The sequence below is a fragment of the Fulmarus glacialis genome, unplaced genomic scaffold (genome assembly GCF_000690835.1).
Source record: "Fulmarus glacialis isolate BGI_N327 unplaced genomic scaffold, ASM69083v1 scaffold3558, whole genome shotgun sequence".
Lineage (NCBI taxonomy): Eukaryota > Metazoa > Chordata > Aves > Procellariiformes > Procellariidae > Fulmarus > Fulmarus glacialis.
This window is the reverse complement of record NW_009226165.1, coordinates 20796-41360: the sequence shown is the minus strand read 5'-3', so window position 1 is coordinate 41360 and position 20565 is coordinate 20796. Positions and strand designations below refer to the sequence as shown.

Genomic DNA, 20565 nt, shown 5'->3' with positions numbered 1-20565 from the left:
GGAAATAACTAACTGGAATGTGCTATCTGACCTGGCGGGAAGGCTTTGATGCCTCCTTCTAACCTTTCCAGTCTCTCTAACCTCTTCCACATAACCTGGATGACTTCCCCCTACCCAGTTGCATGGCCTAGTCATCTTCTGTGGGTCATCAACACCTTTCAGGTTCAAAAAAGTGATGGATCAAGAGATTGGTGTGAGGTGTCTATAAATCTGCTTCTCAACAAGTGGAGATGTCTTCAAGGCATGACGGTTCCTGTTCTCACTGTTCTCAAGTCATATTGCTTGGAACAATTTGCCAGAAGCATGTAGCTTGCTGTTGCTAATGGGCAGTTAACATAGATCTATTGTAAGGAGATTGAGTGCATTCTTGCACCCTTTTATAAATTAAGCTTCTTGGAAACTTAACTGAATTGGAAGAGTTATTGTATCATTTCTTGCAGACTTGAAAATAATATCCCCAAGATACTTTGCTCCTGGACACAGCAGCTTGTTTAAACTGGAAATTAGCCCACTCAAAGATAATCTGGATTAAAAAATAAAACAAAAGCAAACAAACAGCTTCCCCCAACTTTGTTGCAAAAATCCCTAAAGACTCTATGCTAACTCTCCGGGAAAGAAGTCTCTACAGAAAAAAATGTTGAGGCTTCTGTTGTGTGACATGACTGTCTGTAGCTTGGTATCTGATCCTTCTGTTGTTCCATGTCTGATGGACTCGCGTTTCCTCTTCATTATCCATAGGTGCTACCAGTAGGTTCTGAACTTCCAGCTGGCACTCCATCCAGTGAGCCGCTGCCACCTTTTCCAGGACCTTCACTAACTCAGGTGCTACACAACTCGGCAGATTTTTATCTGCTGCTTTTCCTTTCAAAGAGCATGTTTCGATTAAACTCTACATTGCATGTTATTAATGTCTTTGTTTTTCTTTTCTTTTGACTGAGTAACCTCTTTTGCGTAACTGTAGCAGTGGCTAGAGTCACTTCAGCACTGGATATGTAGCTTGTCCTTCGGGATGCTGTACCCAGTGTCTGAAGCACAGGAACAATTAATCAGGCTGGGGGTTTTTTAGTGTGTTAACCTGCACTTCAGAATGTTTTTAAAAAACAAAAAAGTAACACAGGTGAGTGTGTGCATAAAACTTGAACCTGTTTTCTTCTTGAAAAGGGTATAGTAGCAAAATAATAGCTCTTTAGGGAAGCAGTATATACTGCAATTAAACATTAATGAAAATGCAAAATTGCTGGCTTTGCAAATTCCTGGTTTTGTTTTTGTTTTTATTCCCAGTTATTACTACACTCTGATTTCACTAGGCTTTCAGATTTGCAAAAGGTCTTTGAAGCTCCTGATCATAAACATGAGTTGAAATGTAATACTGGCTTCCCTTGCTCAGATTCTGTCCTTGTATGCAATAGTTAGCTTGGATATTTTGTATGTAAATTGGGCAGGTGTTCAGCTCAAGACCACAAAGATTAAATCTGTCTTCACTTTTGTTTAAAAAATAGAGCCCTGCCCCCCTCCCCAATTGAAAGAACTCTTAAGACAAAACTGTTTTATGGATGTTCTAAATGCTGTGTAATGAGAAATAACAATATGCAAAGAAAAACTGAAAAAATAACCGAACAAAACCCATGAGATCATGAGATAGAGTTATACTACTTTTGCAAGAAGTTTGTGAATGAACACAAAGATGGCTTTCTGTAGAATTATATTGAAGTACACTTGGCACAGAATTATCATCCCAGTCTTGTATTCAAACCTGTAAAGAAAATATGATTCAAGTGGGTACCTAGCGGTGCCTGCTTAAGGCTCAGAGTAATTTTGTCTTAAATCTACTGTTTCCTGTGTACATGTGCTTCTTACAGTATTAACCTCTTCCAGCTGTGGCTTAAGTCCACAATGAATAGTCCTAGAATATGTGTCCAAAAGCTACACTTGAATTGGAGTCTGTCCTTTTATAGAAAGAAGAGACTTCAGTCTTAACTATAATTTTAAAGTAATTCCAACAAAATAGCTACAGTATGAAAATTTGTACAGTACTTATTAGCATTATGGCCTGATTTCTGTGTTGTTTTCTTGACCACTGAGAATTTTAATGCAGACTGAGCTAACCTTGATAAAGCCCCCCCCATAACACTTTGGTAACATTCTCCCTCTCATCTCTTGCAATGGAGCTCTTGAATTCAAGTTTCACCTGTGGAAGGGAACTTAAACTAAATTTTAAAGGTCATTTTAGTTCTTTGCAAGCTGTTCCTTTTTTGGGATTTACAATAGCTTGATGAGAAAACTTGTAGAAAGGATTTAAGCTGACTGTCATACAAAGGAATAGTGTTAGAAAATGGCAACTTTAAACTGTGCTAAGGCAACTTTGGCTAATGAGCTGTCATGGCTCATATTCTACAGCTAAAACTGTAAAAACTGAATTACATGTATTAGGGTACTAATCTTCAAAGATACCATTGGAATAGTATTTCCATTTCTGTCTTTCAAATGTGAGAACCATGGTATTACCTGGTTCTAAAGACATGAGTAGAGTTGAGCAGCAGGGCATGTTAGCTGCTTTCATGTATTTTTATGTTGGTTCATGACATTAATAGTCCCTTTTTAAGTTTTCCAGCTTTTTTCTTCCAGTGCTCTCTGTGCAGAAGCTCTGTCTTTATTCAGCAGTTTCTCTAGTTCTCTCAGTAAATGTCATTATTTTGTGATCCTTAAGAATCTCTTTTAGACTAAGTTTGCATAGAGTATGTCCTGGAGATTAGAATGAAAACAGTCTAGTGGATCTATGTTACAATGTGCTGAAAGTTGACATCTCATCCTCTGTTCCTGCTCTACCACCTTCTTGGTCTTCATCTGATGGAGCAAATGCAAATCAGTGACCTTAATCAAGGAGTCCTTGCAGATGGCCTCTGTGTCCAGAAGTACTTCTTGGTTGTCTCTTCTTTTTAATTAAAGCATGTTTAAATCTTTTGTAAGCAATGAGAATCAGTCTACTACTTGGAAAGTATTATTCAGCGTGAAAAGGCAGAAATTTGTGCTCTTTAAGAAAACTAAGAAAGTGAATGTATTGCTCTTGAAAGCTGTCATGGAAAGGGGTGCTGCTGTATTTGGTTTTATGCAGCTTCTTTCTAGCAGGGGGCCATATTCCTGCCTTTTTGAGTAATCAGGAAATAGGTTAACTACTGCCTGCAAACTTAGCAAGAAGCTGATTGACTTATGTAGAGCTACAGGATGGTAGTGTTAGCAAGCAACGCTTTTTTTTCCTCCGGCTTCTGGAGGCAGAAGCTGGTTTATGCGTTTCAGCCAGTTCTTTTTGAAGTATGGTTTTGCTGAAGAGGTGACAAAAACAGTTTGGTGATAATTCTTACCTGTGTTCTTACCATGAGCAAGGATAGCAAATGGATCTGGAGGCAGCTGCTTAAAACCAGTCACATTAAGTTCATAGTCCTTTTTATTGTCATTGCTTGGAACTGGGTATGTTAGTAATATTTTTCCCCCCAAACTCAAAGCACTTCTAGCCATTTAGGTGACTCAAGCCACTGTACCACTGCAAAAGGCTTCTTCCTGTTTGTCATAGGTATTTCTGGCAGGATTTGTGGTATGGAAAAGGCACAAATACAGATCCCTTGCTTCTTGTCCTTTGCAAACAGCTTACCTAATTTCACTTCTCATTTGAACTCTAAATCCTGTCTAAGAGTGAGACAAAATTGCAGGAGACCAACTGGATCAAATCTAATTGTCTGTTAAGGGCATTTGCTGCTATCTGGAAAATTACTGGCTTGTCTTAAAGTAGATAGGCTTGCCTTCCTTACTGCTTCTGTCATAGCTCATTACACAACCTTTTTTTTTGTCTCCTTAGTACCGGACTCCTAATTTGCAGACAAAGTACGTGTCATCTCAAGACCAGTTCTGGACAGTTTGTTCCTTAGTCTTAAATACCTCTTCTGTTTATTCCTTAATTGGTTTTTGAAGTGTATTTAGATTAATTTTTCAAGCTTCATTTTGGTACCCCTGTTCCATAAGGAAATCTTTATTTCCTGATCATTCTGATATCACAACTCTTTGTTTACTTGAAGCAAATATCTTCTTGTGAGTGTTAAGTGATGAGTATTTCAGGTCAAATGTCATCTTTATTTTACAGTATTATTGAATTAAATTAGCTCACTTGTCTGCTTAAGCATTTGGATTTCTGAATGGAGACATAGAAGTCTGTATCTTCTTGTGCTCTTTTTTTTATTTGGATGGAATTGATACAGGGTTTATTGTTCTTAGGTTTTTTGGTTGTGTTTTGAAATCCACAATTCAGGAAGAATGTCATCCTGGCAACCTGTTGAAAGCATCTTTATGCTATTGTGTATCTCTTAACTTTCAGTTTCTTGAAAGTGTAAGGTAATGTTTTTATGTTGCCATGACCTCAGCTTCAGTTCTAAAAACAAATCTAGCTTTTTAATATAGAAGGCTTGAAAAGATTAATGATGCTAAAGTTTGGATGGAAGTTTCTACTCTGTAGGGTCAGAATTGCAACTTAGTGACATCTGCCAACAGTTTCTTCTTCCATATGTATCTTAGGGGTATGGCCCTAATCAATTTTGAGTGAATCCGAACTTTTCTTATCTTTAAGATATTTTTAGGTAGTTCTCTTCCCCTCCCCATTTCAATTGGTCAAGTTTGAAAATCATCTTGGATGCCTATTCAAACAGCTGAAATTTAAGTAATAAGCCTACTTGGGAGTGTGACTGCCCTTCTCCCTTCCTCCTCTTCAAGTCAATCATCCAGATAGCTTCTTTGAGGGAACTTGTGAGTTAGTTTTTTTTTTGTTTTTTTTTTTTAAAGTTTGTGTTATCCTCAATCTTGCTTTATCCATGCTTGCTTTTGAAATTTTGGACATGTTTTTGAATTTTTCTTTTATTCCCTCCCCCCCCTCCCCAATTGACTTTCTTACTTCAGGATTTTAGATAATCCATAATACAAATTACCTCCGTTATCTTCCAATCCAAAAATGTAGAACTTGCAGGCTTGCAGCATCTTTGGTCAGTTCTGAGGAGTGAGAATGTAAACTTCATGCTAACTGCAGGAAAAACAGAAGTTCCAGTTAATGCTGCTTTTCTGTTTTTTACCAAATGTGTTGCTTAAATTGCTTCCAGTCTTACTGTGCTGTACATGTTAAATGTAAACATGTAGGACAGGAACATGATAGAAATATGTAAGCTGTACTGACTGCTTTAAATTTTAGTATTAAATAAGGCTGTTGTTTCTCAAATGTGATGTATTTCTCCTGAGCTGGGACAGCTCTTTACTCTTTCCTTTCTCATCAGTCCCAGCAGCCACTGGAAGATCTGGATGCTAAGCTGAGAAGAACCCTTAGTCCAGAGACCGTTCCAGTGACATCTGCTCCTGCCTGTGTACGTTTGCAATGTTGGCAGTTAGTAATCTTGAAAAACTTCAGTATTTTCTCAAGGTCATGCTCTTAGGTCACTGCCTTTAATATCACTACACCAGTCTTTAGACTTCTAAAAATAAAAATGAAGTGACATCTTACAGTTGTGGGACTGAGTCAATCAAAATAGGAAAAATCTGTATTTTGCGACAGATTATGTATGTCTTGAGACTGGTTTTGGTATTCGTTCTTAATCCAGCTTTTCTGGTGATGTCATTAATGTCACCAAACTAGAAGGGGAATTGACTATGGAATAAGGGAAAAGAGCACTAAACAAGCAGTATGTGATTTGGGAGGGATGTTTAAAGTGTGAATCTGAAATATTAAGACTGTAATAATAAACTTGAATACAAAATGAAGATAATGATTGACATTGTGATCTCCAAGTGGTGGCTACTTATGCGTTACTTCTGCAAAGCAAAAGGGGATATTCTGCTGACACCCTCAGGTTTGTAAGACGTGCAAGATCTCTTGCTGACGTTGCTTACTTTGGAGTAACTCTTGCATTTGTCTTGTCGTGGGTCGTAATTTGACCCTGGTGGAAATAAAAGATTATGTAATACGCAGTATGGTGGATTTGTTGGCATTCAATCTGACTGCTGATTCTTTTAAATCAATTTTATTTTGTTTTTCCCCTTGAACCTGTAGTCTGTGCCCTCAGTAGCATCTACAACGGTTACCGGGCTGGTGTCCACAGCAACACAGTCTCTGAAGGATGGTAAGACAGCCTTGATTATTTTAGATGGTTTCTCAGCATGGAGATACAATCCCAAATTGAACAGACTAGCAATTTGGAAGGATATAGCCTTTTTTAGTAAGTCATACAATGGCAATTCCTTAAGGATCGTATTAGTTTTCAGTAACTAGACTGAAATTTTCCACTGTAGGCCAGGAGAGGGGAATGATATATGCATATTATAGTAACTCATTTAGGATTTAAAGCTGTCCAAAATGCTAAATTAAGACTTGCAAAGAATCTCCAGTATGCTGCTAAGGTACAGCTTGAGGATTTGAAGGAACTGTTTTCTGTGTTGTGTTACGTTCTGGGCAACAACAGTAAGACTTCCCATTTTGCATCATCGTGCTGTGTTCTATATGTGTTCTTCATATGTTCTATATGTAAGAATGTTTTCTTTCTATTTAAATTGTGTTACGTTCTGGGCAACAACAGTAAGACTTCCCATTTTGCATCATCGTGCTGTGTTCTATATGTAGGATACCTCTTCCCTAACCTAAGAATGTTTTCTTCCTATTTAAATAGAGAAGTGCAGGTTAAATTACTAAAAACTTAAGAAAGTTAGTAGGAAAACCAGAATCCCTTCTGTCTGCTTTAGATCAGCTGAAGGTTGACTGGATGATCAACAACTGAAGTCTGGATGATCAATGACTTTCAAATCTAAATGAGTCCAATTGTTGGGGGGGGAACCCAACAACTTGCAAAATAGTCTGAGACTATCAGTATTCCCCTAATTGTTTTAGTTTTAAAAATCTTTCTTTTTTAAAAGAAATGTTAATGTGGTACTAAGATTATTTCTGACCTATCTAGTAAACATTACTTAACTTGCATGTGCCTCTGAAGTTCAATGTCAAACCTTCAAAAGCTAATAAAACCAGTAGGAAAATAAAATATTCCCATTTTGGTATGTCGCTAGTGAACTGTACTGTAGAACTCGTTTGTCTGCTACAAAATGAGTTGGTTTTTGCCTGCTAAAGTTTAGAAGGTAAAAGTAAACAAACTGGGAAGTTGCTTAATAAACACAGCAAGCTCTCCAATAGAACTGATTTAAAAATAGAATGTTATTTCTCAGCTTTGTAACCTTATACTGCCAGCGCATACAGCAACAAAATTAGGAGCTGACACCTAAGAATCCAGCTCTGAAAGCTTCAGATAGACTGCTTTGAGTAAATGTGCTTTATAGCATTTCTTCAACTTACCACTTTTCACAAATGCTGGGCACAATTTATTAATAGAAATTTAGGTAGTCAGTGTGGGTATTGAATTAAAATAAGCTTTTTCTTAAATGAATTTCAGTTCTGTTTTTTTATTTTTTGGCTATTTCACATCCCTGTTTGAAATCGGCGTGCTTTTTTTTACTGCTATCTAAAAGCGCACTTCTAGCAAGTATACTGTGCAGGGAAACTTTATAGAAAAATACTTCACTTTAATACTGCAGTTTGATATTCTGTCTGGTAAATTGAAAAAAGAGATCAGGTTCCATGAATCCAAAGGCCTGCTAGGAGTTAACTGATAGTTGAGTTTGAAGTAGGTAAAAAGAAATGGTTGAAGTTCAAATGATTTGTTACTCATTTTCTTCTTAATCCCATTCTCCTTTTCCTTAGCTTCAGCATCATGTGGTGGAGAGAGCAGTGCTATGGCTACCACAGCAGGAGCCGGGATTCTAAAGATGGGACGGTTTCAGGTAGGAGATGTTAAACTGATTTGCTTGTTGATACAGGATCTTTGCTGAGCAGTTCCTGCATAGTGCCACCTCAGTGTGCCTCATGGTGGGCTTTTCTGTTGGGAGAAAATGTCCGTGTTGAGCTTGTGAATGCAGTGCTTTGTGCAGATGCTGTTTTCATTCAGGGCAGAGATTACAATAGATTATGCAGGTCTAGAATTGTGAATACAGCGTTGCATCATGTCAGGCCTCAGCTGTGTAACTGTTGGCCTTGGTCTTCAGTGTTAGCTGCTTTTTGGCTAGCAGTGCTCAGATGTTCACTGTGAAGGAAGTCCTCTCTGAATCTGCTGTGTTTCTTGGAGTTAATCCTCCAGATTGCTTAGGAGTACTATTTTGTGTGGCAGTGTGTTACTTGGAGGGAAGCAGTAGCTTGCTTTGTGGCATACCAAGGAAACAAGTTATTTTCCCCTCTCAGATGCACCTTACTATTAAGGTAAATAAAAGCATCACATTAAGGAAGAACTAAGAAAGTCTGCATGATTGCATTTCTATTCTAGGTATCTGTGGCAGTGGATGATGTGCTAAAAGAGGGTGACAAACCTGAAACTAAGCCGGTGCAATTTGAAACCACCTCCACCGATTCTTCATCTCTTTCTGGCAGTAGCCCAGAGAGTACACTGGTAAAGCAGGCTGGCAGTCGGAAAAGTGAGGCTGTTGCTGACTCTTCCTTGGACGTGGTAGATGGCATTCCTCAGACAGTTCCTGTGCTGCAATTACCAGTAGATGTTGGTCAGCCTACTAAGGTCGGGCGCTTTCAGGTGACAACAACAACGGATCAAGTGGGGCGCTTTTCGGTGTCAAAGACTCAGGATGAGGTCAGCTGTGCAGAGAAAGAGCCAATGACTCTTCCTCTCTCTGTGGACTTGGAACAAGTTGCTTCTTCAGCTGCAGCTCTGCAGAAAGAGTTGGAGTCAAGGCAGTCCCCACACATGAACGGTCCGTCCTCTGAACCGGAGGCCGCCTTCTTAAGTGGGATGGCTAAGGATTTGGATGATGGCTCGGGGAGCCCAGACTCCCTCCAGCCCCTGGGGTCGAAGATCAGCCTCCCTGTTCAGAGCCTCAGCAATTCATTCAACTCTTCCTACATGAGCAGCGACAATGAGTCGGATATTGAAGATGAAGACTTGAAATTGGAGCTCCGTCGGTTACGGGAGAAGTAAGGCTTTTTTCCTTGTGTGGTTGTGTATGAAATATATGTGACAGGATTAATATGAATTTTATCTGTACTTCACTTTTCACAAAGAACAAAAGGAAACTTTTTAAAAGACTCAACTTTTGCTAAGTGTCAGGACTCATTGTCAGCATTTATGTGGGAAGTAAGATTCTTTAGTGGGAAAGTAGTACATAATTATAACAAAAAAGGTATGTACCTGTTTGTCCTTAATTTTCTAACCTGTAACCTTGTTGTATGTGTCTATATGTAGATTGATTGCTGCACTGTGGGTAGGACTGCAGATGTATAAAAGCTTTTGCATATCACTGAAGTTTAGTAGTTGGGAATAGTGGTGTCTCATTTGAAAATGACACACAACTCTCTGCATTTTTAATATGCATTTCTTGCATTTCTAATGGTTCTCCTTTTCTTGAGGAATCTTTGTTGGCTTAGGAAAAAATTTAAAGTCAAGCAATGTGACCTACTAATTTATTTATACTGAAAGTTGAACATCTTTTCGGGCAGCTAGCAATTTTAAATCTTGTGAATGCAACTGCTTTGAAAAAAAACCTGAGGAAATACAAATGTAGATGTCTCCAAGGCCATATGTCTCAGAAAATGAGTAATCTAGCTATTCATGTAGCATTTTAATGCTGAATGATAGGTTTATGTTCTTGTTTGTACTTCCATTTATCCTGGTTTTATGATTACAATGTTGGGAACTTTGTGTTGGAATTCTAGCCAGGGATAGGGCACAATGGAAAATGGCAAGTGTTCTGCCGTGTGCATTCAGTGGTTATTTGTGGAAAAGATTTATTTCCTCCTTTCTTAAATGTTAATGGGAGCTTGACCAAAGAAGCTGGTCAAGCTTGACTGGAGGGAAGGGATTGTATGCATGCATGTATATACATGTAATTTTTGTAAGTCATACTCTTTTGTAACTTGTTAGGCACCTTAAAGAGATCCAGGAGCTACAGAGTCGCCAGAAGCAGGAGATTGAGTCACTATACATGAAATTGGGAAAGGCCCCACCTGCAGTAATTATTCCCCCAGCTGCACCCCTTTCAGGAAGGAGGAGACGACCTACTAAAGGAAAAAGCAGCAAATCCAGTCGTAGCAGCTCCCAGGGAAATAAGAGCCCTCAGCTATCAGGTAAGACTTTCTTCAATTTTTTGAGTAGATAAAACAGACAAGGTACCATCTCTCATTCTTAGATGTATGTCTGTGTCTCTCTGTCTTGTCTTTTGGAGGGGGGGGATGTGTCCCAGTTTCTCCACTGCCTGGATTACTAGATCATTTTTGAAATTGCTTTTGCTATTTGGTAGTCTTGCTTGTGACTTGCAATCTACTGAAAGATACTGTTACATTTTTTTTGAGCGGTTTTAAAGTTGTGATTTGTATTTTTTAGAGATTAGTCATAGGGCTCTGACTAGGAAGAAAAGTGTAAATTTACAGTGTGGGGAAAAACTTTGATTTATTTTTTTATCTTTCTTTTTAAGATAAACTGTTTTTGCTGCCTACTGAAACTGATTTTGCTGAATGGGGCTGGTTTCTTCAGTCATTTTCAGGGATTTTTTTTTCTTCTGCTTTAGTAGCACTTAAGCATGGTATTACTAGTCTCCTTACACTTCAGAAACTTAGTCACAGTTGATGGATGTTAAAGTAGTGATTTTTTTAATGAAGCTGCAATTTCTTTGTACTTACAAATTGAGAAACAGTTTCAATTGTCAAGACTTCCTTTCTTACTAAAACCATTTTTATAATAAGCAGAACTCAGAAAAATAGTTCTGTTTACTGTTTGAATGACATGGATGTCAGATGCCTGCTGGGTAATTGTAGATGTCTCTCAAATCCTGTAGCATTGAGTAAACAATGTTGGAGGGTCAGGACTGTGAGCAGAAATGTTTGTTACTGCTTCCTGCACATTCACTTTGGTAATTCCACATCATGCCGCAATTTCTGTATCTAGTCACCCTGGCTGCCCACTTTTGTTATACAATAGGGGAGCTATGTGTGAGCATGTGACAGTGAGCTAGCACAGAGTTGCCTTAAAACCTAAGTAAATAAGAATTTTTCTAGTCTTACTGCTTTCTCAGAAACTGGAGTAGTTCCCTCCCCCTGCCTCCCCCTCTCTTGGCTGGATTGTCATGCTTGACCAGAGGATGATATCCTTTTTTTCCCCCCACCACAGCACTTTTTCCTATATTACTAGTGTAATAGCTCAACTGATCATTTGAGTTACTTGGTAGTGACTTCACTGCCTAGTAAACATTCTAGTCAAACTTCACTCTGTTTTTACTCCTGTCCCTTGGGAACAATGACAGAAGCTTCAAAAATGATGTGGTGAAACTGAAACGTTGAAAAACTTTTTGCCTTCCTTCTTCCTCTAGGCAATCTGTCAGCTCAAAGTGCACCATCAGTCTTGCCCCCACAGCAGACTCTTCATCCTCCTGGTAGTGTGCCAGAGACTGGGCAGAACCATTTGTTACAGCCCCTCAAACCTTCACCTTCTAGCGAAAATCTCTACTCTGCCTTTACCAGTGATGGTGCCCTTTCGGTACCAAGCCTTTCGGCACCAGGCCAAGGTAAGACTTTAAATGGAATTAGTGTTGAGTCTTGCACCTTTGTTACTGGTGAACGAACGATCAACTTGATGACACTTGATTTTTAATACATAGTGTAAAACAGATTGGTAGTCTCCAACCTATGCATGGAGGCTGATAAGGGTGTTTTTTGCAACTAGATTTCTACCTTCTCACATGGGTGAAGTGTGAGGTTGTTGAAGTAATACATATATAGTGCATGGCCCTGTCTGCTGTAATGAAAGCACCAGCGAGAATACAAAAGAGTGCAGTATGGTGGTGGCAAGCAATGTTCTGCTGACCTGGGGGAAAGGTACTGGCTGAAAGGATGAGGGGACAGAGGAGAATGGGGGTTGGAAATGTGAAGTGTGACTAAGGAAGGGGCAAAGCAGCTTTGGTGTTAACAGATAACTGAAATGGTAGGAAATTTCTGAAGACCTGGAGTCCTTTTAGACTTCCAAACTGCTTTGGCTGTTTCTGTCAATGGAATTTTTAACAATAAAAGGCAAAAAAGGCTCATGTTCTGTAATTGTGAATTAAAGAATTAGCCTGGAAGGAAGAGTTAGTGTAGGAGGATGGAATTGTAGGAATAATAAATTGTTCATTTATTCAGGTTACTCAAGTTGTGGATTGCTTGTTAGTATGTTATCAAATAATTTCTGAGACACAGCTCTGATTTATTTGGTAGGGAGGGCTTTTTTGCTTGCCAGTCCTTAAGGGGATGATAGCTCGATTCCTTCTCTGAACTTAGCTGTTCCAGTTTTTTTTTTTTCCCCTTGAACATCTTTTTGAAAAGGTCTGCCTTAGACTGATTGAATACATCAATTCTGATGCATGTTTTTCCTGAAATTGGAGAAGTACAGACAGAAAATGGAAACAGACTTTTTGGAAGAATTTTCTAAGAGGGTTTTTTAATGAACTGTTTCAAGTATTTTGGAGCTACTTGAATCATCTCCCTGTATCTAGAGTTGTGCTGTACTGTTTTATAATTGGATACTTTTGCCAGGATTTGGCTTTCCTATAGAGTGCAACCTTATTGTTGGGTTATGTACTGGAGAGTAACACTGCAAACGTGGCCTAATGTCTGGAAGTATTGGAGGGAGTCTCTTCGCTCCGTATATTGTCTACATACTCTTCGGTCCACACTTCGAGGCTTATTCTTGTGTGTCACGTTAATGCATTTCACCCTTCCAACCTCAAGTTGCTAACATCTTGTAGTGGTGTTCTGTCTCTTCTCCTCTCCTTTCTCTGTTCTTCCCGTTTTTGTTTTCTCACAGGCTGTGCGAAGTTTAACTGTGCATCTGAGAGAGTGACGTTCAAGCCTGGTGGCAGGAGGACCCGATTTCTGAGTACGCCCTGCTTGGCTCTTTGTGTGTAACACCTTTACTCCTTCCTTGTCTGTTTTTTGTTTTGTCTTTTGTTTTTTTTTTTCTGCTGCTTGGATCTGTTTCATGCAGCCCATTCTCATCTGTCACCTTGTATTCCCTCCCATCTCATAGCTCAGCTGAGCTGCTCTTAGCACACCTTTAGAAGTTTGGGTTCTCATGTTAGGTATTCTCTGTTGTTAAACTCATAATAACAAGCCCTTATTTTCTCTAAGCTTTTGGCGGGAACTTTTTCAGGACAGTTCAGTGAAATGACAGAAACTGGGGAGAGTTAACAAGTTGTGGGTGCATGGGCATTTTCTTTTGGCCTGCCTTAGTAATTATGCTTCGGCATATGTTAACCAAGTTGAGACTTGGAGGGGAGGTAATCTTCTAGTGGAACAGCGAGGAAGATTTGTTTTCCAAATTATTCCTTTGTTGGACACTACTGTAACTGATGGGGAGAATGTGTTGACTTCCTCTAGCAGTATGCTTACTGTGGAAGTTGGATGTGGTTTTCCATGTTCTCAGCACTAGTGCTGATTACAGTGCAGATCATTGATGCCACCTGTAGGCAGTTAATATTGACAACTTATGTTCATTAGCAGATGGATAGCTAAAGATTGGGGCGCTGAGGGTTTTTAAAAATACTTAGAGAATATTTTCAGGCAAGCTCAAGAGATTCTTACTTACTAATGGGCCCAGATTTAGAAGTTCTTACTGTGAGCTGGAGATAGACTAAATGTGCAACAAATAGCAGTAAAGGTGGGTGAATAGATATCTTCAGACATCCTGTACAACCCTCACAAGTTACCTGGCAGCTCTTTTCAAAAGCCCTTTGTTTGTGCTTATATTAGGTGAGACTTACAAGAGAGCCTCAAACTTCTGATGTGGTTGAAGTAATGATATGCTTGAGCCGAGGCTGCTGATGTGATGCTTTTTATTGGGAGTGCTGCAACATCTCCCATGCTGCTTCTGCAGGCTGGACCCTTTAAATGTCTGACATTTGTTTCGCACCCCCTGGAGTGACTTGATATGAGAAAGCTTTAAGTGCTGTAAAGAGACCTTCAGTCACTGCACTGCATGACAGTACCACACATCTGTAGCATCTGTCTCGCTACCGTTGGCAGTAGCACAGCTGAGCCAGAGACTTGTGTGCAGGAACTAGGCCTGGCCTTCTGCAGAGACAGCTGCAATGCAACCAGCTCCATCCTGTCAGAAAGCGAGTGAGTCAGAGGAGGGGGAAATTTTTTCCTGGCTGTTCAGTTTTGTAATGATACCTCTATCCCACTTCATTGGATTTGGGGATATAAGTACTAATGGTACTTAATTTTTCAAATTGAGCAGCTTTAAATATTTTTGCTAGGTATATTAATGTGCAGGTGTGCATACCTGACATCTGCAATCTCAAGATTTGTGGCTCCTTTCTTGGAAGAAGTTAAATTCTTACCAAAGCTAACTCCTTAAAATCATCTTTAGTCTGGCCTGTCCTTTTTTGGGGTAAGGAATATAAAGAACAGCCATTCTGTTTCTAGAATTGACAATGAACTGAATATATGAGAGTATCATTTACTTATAAGGCCTTGGCTTGCTGCAAATTGACCATCATCTGGCTATAAGAGTACTTTGGCATGTATATCTCCTGCTTATGGGACTGGTGCTAAGGGAAATGGATTCTTTTGGAAAAGTGTGTTGTAGCTGTCCTGTAAAAGCAGGTAATACTTGGCATGGCGCAGCTTGGCCTGGGACTTGGCTTATTGCAGGTTGCTTGCTTCCTGGAGTCTTGTCCTTGAAATGCTATTGCAGACTGTTGTGGAGAGTGACAACTGGAGAAGATGCTGGGTTAGAATCGGCGGTGTTGAGGAAACAGTGCAGTAATTAATGCTTTTAACTGTGCAGCTGGAGAAACAGAGTGGTACAACTTGGCAGGGAATGTCTGAACTATTCCACAGATCTCAGAAAATAGTGTGACAAACTAAAAGTACTTGACCTATCAAATAAAGCTTTCTCATGTTGTAAACTGGTCGAACTTTGATAGTTGTAAAATACTTTCTACATCCTGACAAAAATGGAAGATGTACTTGCTTTTCCTTTTGTGATAAGTCAGTTGTGACAGTAATGTCTCCTGACATTCTTCACCTCAGAACTCACTCTGAAGAATAAATGTAGGAGGCTGGGCTGCTTCTCTTTCTGAAAGTACAAGAGATTAAACTATCAAACCCAGTCTTTGGGTTTTTCCTGGAATGTCCCAGTAGTGACTACAGGAGCCCTGCTGTGCTGTCTCCTCTGTTTCTCACCAAGCTTTTTGTACTGTTTGCTGATACTAAACATTTCTCACTGTTTCTCTTATCGTTAACAAATTACTCTCTCTTTGTGCTTCAGGGAAGATGGTGAAAAAAGTCTGTCCTTGCAACCAGCTCTGTAGTAATTATCTTATTTCTGTTATCTCCGATTCCTGATTGTAAAGCTATTCATCAGCTTTTTCTGGTCACTGAAGCCTTACCTCCCTGACTCTGTCTCCAGCACAGCATCTGTCTGTCTGTGTTATGCCCTCTAATGTGTACTCTGTCGTTAGTATATTGAATAGTCTGGCTATTACTCTTGCAGACAAGTGGAGGCAGGCAGAACCTCACCTTCACTGTGGAACTCTTTGCTCATCACTAATGAGACCGAATTGAGCATCAGGGTCAGTTGCTCGCTGTAATGTGCTAGAGTTGTACCTTTGAGCAGCTGGTTTGTTTACAGATCTGATGGGGCTTGCAACCTCAGTGATGGATCCAATTGCAGACACTCCTTCAACATTTTAGAAGAGTAAGAGTAAACCATCAGAGATGTCCAGTGTGTCTCCCAAAGCAAGAGATGTTTAGAAAAGCCTGTGTGTGCTCATGTCATTTAAGACTGTTTTAAAGGTGTCTTGACTGCTGGTTTATGGGGGGTGGAAATAAAAGGGCAGAGTGAAGGAATTATAGGTAGCAGGCTGGAGAGGGAGAAGCCTGTTTCGCTTCAGATCCTTCATGTCAGAGCAGAACTGGGTAGGAATGTGGGGGGTTGTTTCCATTGAATGCTACAAGTTGAAGCACTTCCTTTTCAGACTCTTCTGGATGGCAGTTTCTGCAGGCGGTGACTACGTCAGAGCTAAAATGTGAAATTCCTGAGAAGTAGTTTTTTAAATTGACGTTACATGGGAGCTTTGGTTATTGTATAGCTCGCCTGTGATGGTGTAGGCTAGTCTGTCTGTGACCTGAGATAGGAGCTCCCTAACAAAATTTCTTTTGGAGACAAAGCTTTTGCAACCTCCCACCTTTCCCACCCTGAACCCATCCAGTCCTTTTCAAAACACTTAAACTTTCCTAAATGATCTTTTATATCTCCAGCTGAATGCACTGTAGTATATACCTTGATTAATTCGCTCCCTTCCGTGGCCTGAGGAAGCTCTCCAGTGTAGGTCCAGGATCCAGTGTGCTTACTGATTAAACTGGAAATGTGAAACATCAAAAGCAGATACTCGCCATCACGAAGAGGATGAGAGCGAGTGTGTCAATCCCTGCATGAACCCTCACGGTGGAATGTGATTATTACTGGTTTTGGTAGCTCCCCCCCGAGTACCTCTTTCTTGCCTTTGCCTCGTTTGTCTTTAATTTCACCTTTCACATCATTGCTTTTATTAAATAATTGTGTTCTGAGCCCTTTCCACACGATGCATGCTTAAGGTTCTTGTTATTTCACTCCTATTACTCTTCATCTGTGCTGCAGCTGCACACCCTGGTCAGGGAACCTTATTCTTTCCTTTTTGTGTGTACTGTTGCATGCGTCTGCCTGCCTGTAACAACTGCTGCCCCACCTGTGGGCACCCAGACTGGGAGCCACTTCCATGCTTGAGCTGGAACTGGTGGGAGGGATACGTATCCTTCCCTCCTCAGCACTACTAGAGGCAGTAACACTTTGCTTATTTGTCCTGCATAGTAAGTACGTCACCTTCCTAATTCACTCCTCAATATGAAACATTCCTGCAGGGGTTTGGAGCCAGTTCTTTCTTTGATACAGTGGTTGCAAGGAATGTGGCTGATAGCCAGGGAAGGTGGAACAGATGAAGTAGCTGTCAAGCAAGAGACAGCGACTCTTGTCATTTGGCCTCTGCAATAGAGAGATGATTTTCATTGCTGGCATTTTTGATGCTCCACTTTTAAACAGTTTTCTTCAAAAACGTCTGCCATAAACTCAGATTTTCTTGGATTTCCCAGTTGCAGTCTTCAGAGTGAGCAAGTAGAAATGTTTGAGGAACTTTGAGAACCAAGTAGGTGAGGGTGTGTGCTTGCAAAGAGTGCTGGGTTTAGCGCTGCAGTGGCCGGATACTGATTTTGTTGTTTGGTTTTGTCCTAAATGGATTTGAAAATTCTAGATTCATTCTGCCTTCACCATGTCCTTCAGAAAAAATCTGTAAATGAGGACACTGCTGCGAATTTAGGATACTTGATAATATGCAATTTCTTTGATTCCTGTTATGAGGTCTGCCTTTGAAAAACCTAAATTTGAGTGCAGTTGCTTGTTTATAAGTGTGAGGGGGGTAGTGAGGCTATCCAAAACAAAGCTTCTAGATTTTTTTTTTTTTCCTGCAGGATAATGTTCAGCAAGCTTTCTAGCAGAACTGAAACCTGGTGTTTATGTGAAGGGTTCTTTGTGTTTTTGCAATCAACCCAGTGAATAGAAAAACTTGTCAAAGCATGTCTGAGGAACTACTCTCATTTCTGCCTTCTTTAAGCTGTATTAGTTGTTTGCATCTGAAATGCTTGTTCTTCTGACATAGGAAATCTGAACATAATGGCAAAAAAATGCTTTCAGAGGCAAAAAGCAAAATTTAATGCAGTGCAGACTTCCCCTGCTGATCCTGGCTGTTTGGTGGATGAAGACAGTCCCATCTGGTTATCCTCAAGAACATAAGTATGGCAGCTATTGGAAACAACAGTTGCTGTTTCTCACTGTGGCTTTTTTGCGTAATCTGGGTGACTTTTTCTCTTCATTTTACAAAGTGGAGATAATTTGCTACAGAGCAGCTGGCGATGCTGATTGTACTAATCCTTATTCAGCATCCAGCATTGTCCTCAAGGTGGAATTGACTTGTGCCAATAGTGGTTGCTGCTAATTAGAAGGTGTAGGATGAGAGAATGACGTGACTGTACTGTCATTCAGTGCTGAAATCTAATCTCCTTTTTCCTCTACAAAGACCTGTAGGCTGCTACCATTCCCTTTTAAGATGACTACTTGCAGCACTTCTTGAAAAGTAAACATATCTATGAAATACTCTTAATCTGAGAAAATGCCTGTAGGAGTCCTTGTAGTTCCCACTTCAGTGTGTCCTGGAACTGAAACTTAGACTTAATCTGCATGGTATTTTAACTGGCTCTCTATTGATGTACCATTACCACAATTATTAAATTTACTAGAGAAAGATGATCTTTAACCTAAGTTTTGATTCCTGGTTTTTGTATTTGTAGGGACCAGCAGCACTAACACGGTCGGGGCTACAGTGAACAGCCAAGCACCCCAGTCTCAGCCTACTGCTATTGCCTCGAGCCGGAAAGGGACTTTCACAGATGACCTGCACAAGCTGGTAGATAACTGGGCCCGAGATGCCATGAACCTGTCTGGCAAGAAAGTTGGCAAAGGGCATAGCAACTATGAGGTAAGAGGTAATCCGTGAAGGTTTATGGTAAGAAACTGTCAGTGTCGTTGCTGTCTCATTAGGGTGTCAAACGCAGCTAGAGTACAGTTGCCGTGTAGCTTGGACAACTGCACTAGAAAACAGCATCTTTTGTGTGCAGGGTTGTATCACCCCCTATGGAAGGGAAGGGGATAACTAGGGAGGAGGGCCGTGGCGTGTTCTTGTAATCATCCTCTGAGAATGGCTTGTGGACCAAGGGGTGAGCCTGTGATTTTTAAGCACAGTTGTGTAACTTTTCTTGGGGTTTGGGTTTTCTTTCAGGGCCCTGGAATGGCAAGAAAATTCTCGGCACCGGGTCAGCTCTGTATCTCTATGACATCTTCCCTGGGTGCTACGCCCATCTCTGCAGCATCAGCTACCTCTTTAGGTCCCTTCACAAAGGCCATGTGCCCTCCGCAGCAGTACGGCTACCCCCCAGCGTCCTTTGCCGCTCCGTGGAGTGGGACGGGTGGTCCAGCGCAGCCACCGCTCGGCCAGTTCCAGCCCGTAGGTGCCGCATCTTTGCAAAGCTTCAACATCAGCAATTTGCAAAAATCGATCAGCAACCCTCCAGGCTCCAACCTGCGGACCACTTAGCCACGCTCGGAGACCATGCTGGCTAGACCTCGGGACAGGACGTGGGGAGGGAGACGGGGCCCTGTATCAACTACTAGTGCTGCAATGAACTGGTAGCTTGCCAGACTGGGAATGAATTTCTCTTTTCCAACCATTGCTGTCCACTCTCTGTAAAGGGAGTTTCCCCACACGCTTTCAAGGGGGAGGAGGATGATCAGCATCCTTGTGATGGGACAGTGCTTTTGACCGAGGGGTTCTGCTCTTGTTTGGAACGAGAGCTGTGAAGTCACGGGGTCAGTTGACGCAGTCTTGCTGTAGAATTTCTCTCTGGTTTGAGGCTGAATCCGCACGTGTTGAGGTGGGAGAGCTGAGTCCTAGCATGAGGCTTTAGCACCCTTCTCATCTCTCCCTGAAGAACCAAGACCAGGAGAAAAGCTGTCCAAATCCCCCTCCTCTCCCTCTCCCCAGTCAATCGAAATGATGGGGCACACGAATGGACTTGCAGTGCAGCCCGTGCTTGATAGGTCATTACTGCTTTAAGTAAGATATTAACAGCTTTGACTGCAGCATTAGAGCAATTTAAATTGTTTAAAAATTTTTAAAAGTTCCCTGCGGACATGTACTTACCATCAGTTTTGATGTGGAAACACTGTGATATATAAATGTTGTTGGACAACAGTAGTTTAAAAATGAGTGGAATATAGAGGGTTAAAAAAGTTAAAAAGAAAAAAATGGGGAAAAAAGCTAGCTATATCCTTATACTTATTGGAGACACTTTAACTTTTTCCTTTGTATTTTCATTGTATTAGATAAATAAATGTGAATGTAAAATTGTATAAATTAATGTACTTGAATACTTGTCTGTTCTCCCAGTATGCTTGCTGGATATTTTAGTGCCTTGGACTTCTATTGCTTCTGCAGTTAGCGTCGTCTTCCCAGCAGAGCCCCAGGCGGATGGAGGGCAAGTTCAGAGCAGGATGGATTATTTGTACCTGGTGACTGGGACAGTCGAGGTTATTTAGTGATACCGTTACTGTTTAGAGTAGGTGTGTGGAGGGGGAAGTCACTGAGGCAGCGCGTCGGGACAACGTTCTGCGTGTTGGGGAAGCTTGTCCAGGCGGGCAGATCTGAAGTTGCTGGTGTGACAGGGGCCAGGTGGGGGCGGGACGGAGGGTGGTGGGCGAAGCTAAAACGAGACTAACCAGTATTGTCTACGGAGGCAGGAGGTCTGGATCAGAAACGGAGAGAGGATGGGGAGAACATGTATCTTTGGGAAAGGCCCAACTTAAGATGCAGTTTGACTCC

General features: G+C 40.8%; 1 protein-coding gene across 1 annotated transcript in view; it reads left to right on the top strand.

Annotated features, from left to right (window-relative positions):
- WNK1 (WNK lysine deficient protein kinase 1) overlaps positions 1-20288 on the top strand; it is a gene marked incomplete at its 5' end in the record, with an annotated part of 105943 nt that extends 85655 nt beyond the window's left edge. The window contains 11 exons of the mRNA XM_009582709.1: positions 739-822; positions 5307-5393; positions 6077-6146; positions 7769-7848; positions 8385-9043; positions 9990-10192; positions 11431-11625; positions 12900-12971; positions 15369-15410; positions 18479-18666; positions 18967-20288. Of these exons, the coding sequence (XP_009581004.1) occupies positions 739-822; positions 5307-5393; positions 6077-6146; positions 7769-7848; positions 8385-9043; positions 9990-10192; positions 11431-11625; positions 12900-12971; positions 15369-15410; positions 18479-18666; positions 18967-19281 (1995 nt within the window). The remainder of the gene's footprint in view (positions 1-738; positions 823-5306; positions 5394-6076; positions 6147-7768; positions 7849-8384; positions 9044-9989; positions 10193-11430; positions 11626-12899; positions 12972-15368; positions 15411-18478; positions 18667-18966) is intronic.
- Between the last annotated feature and the right edge of the window lie 277 nt (positions 20289-20565).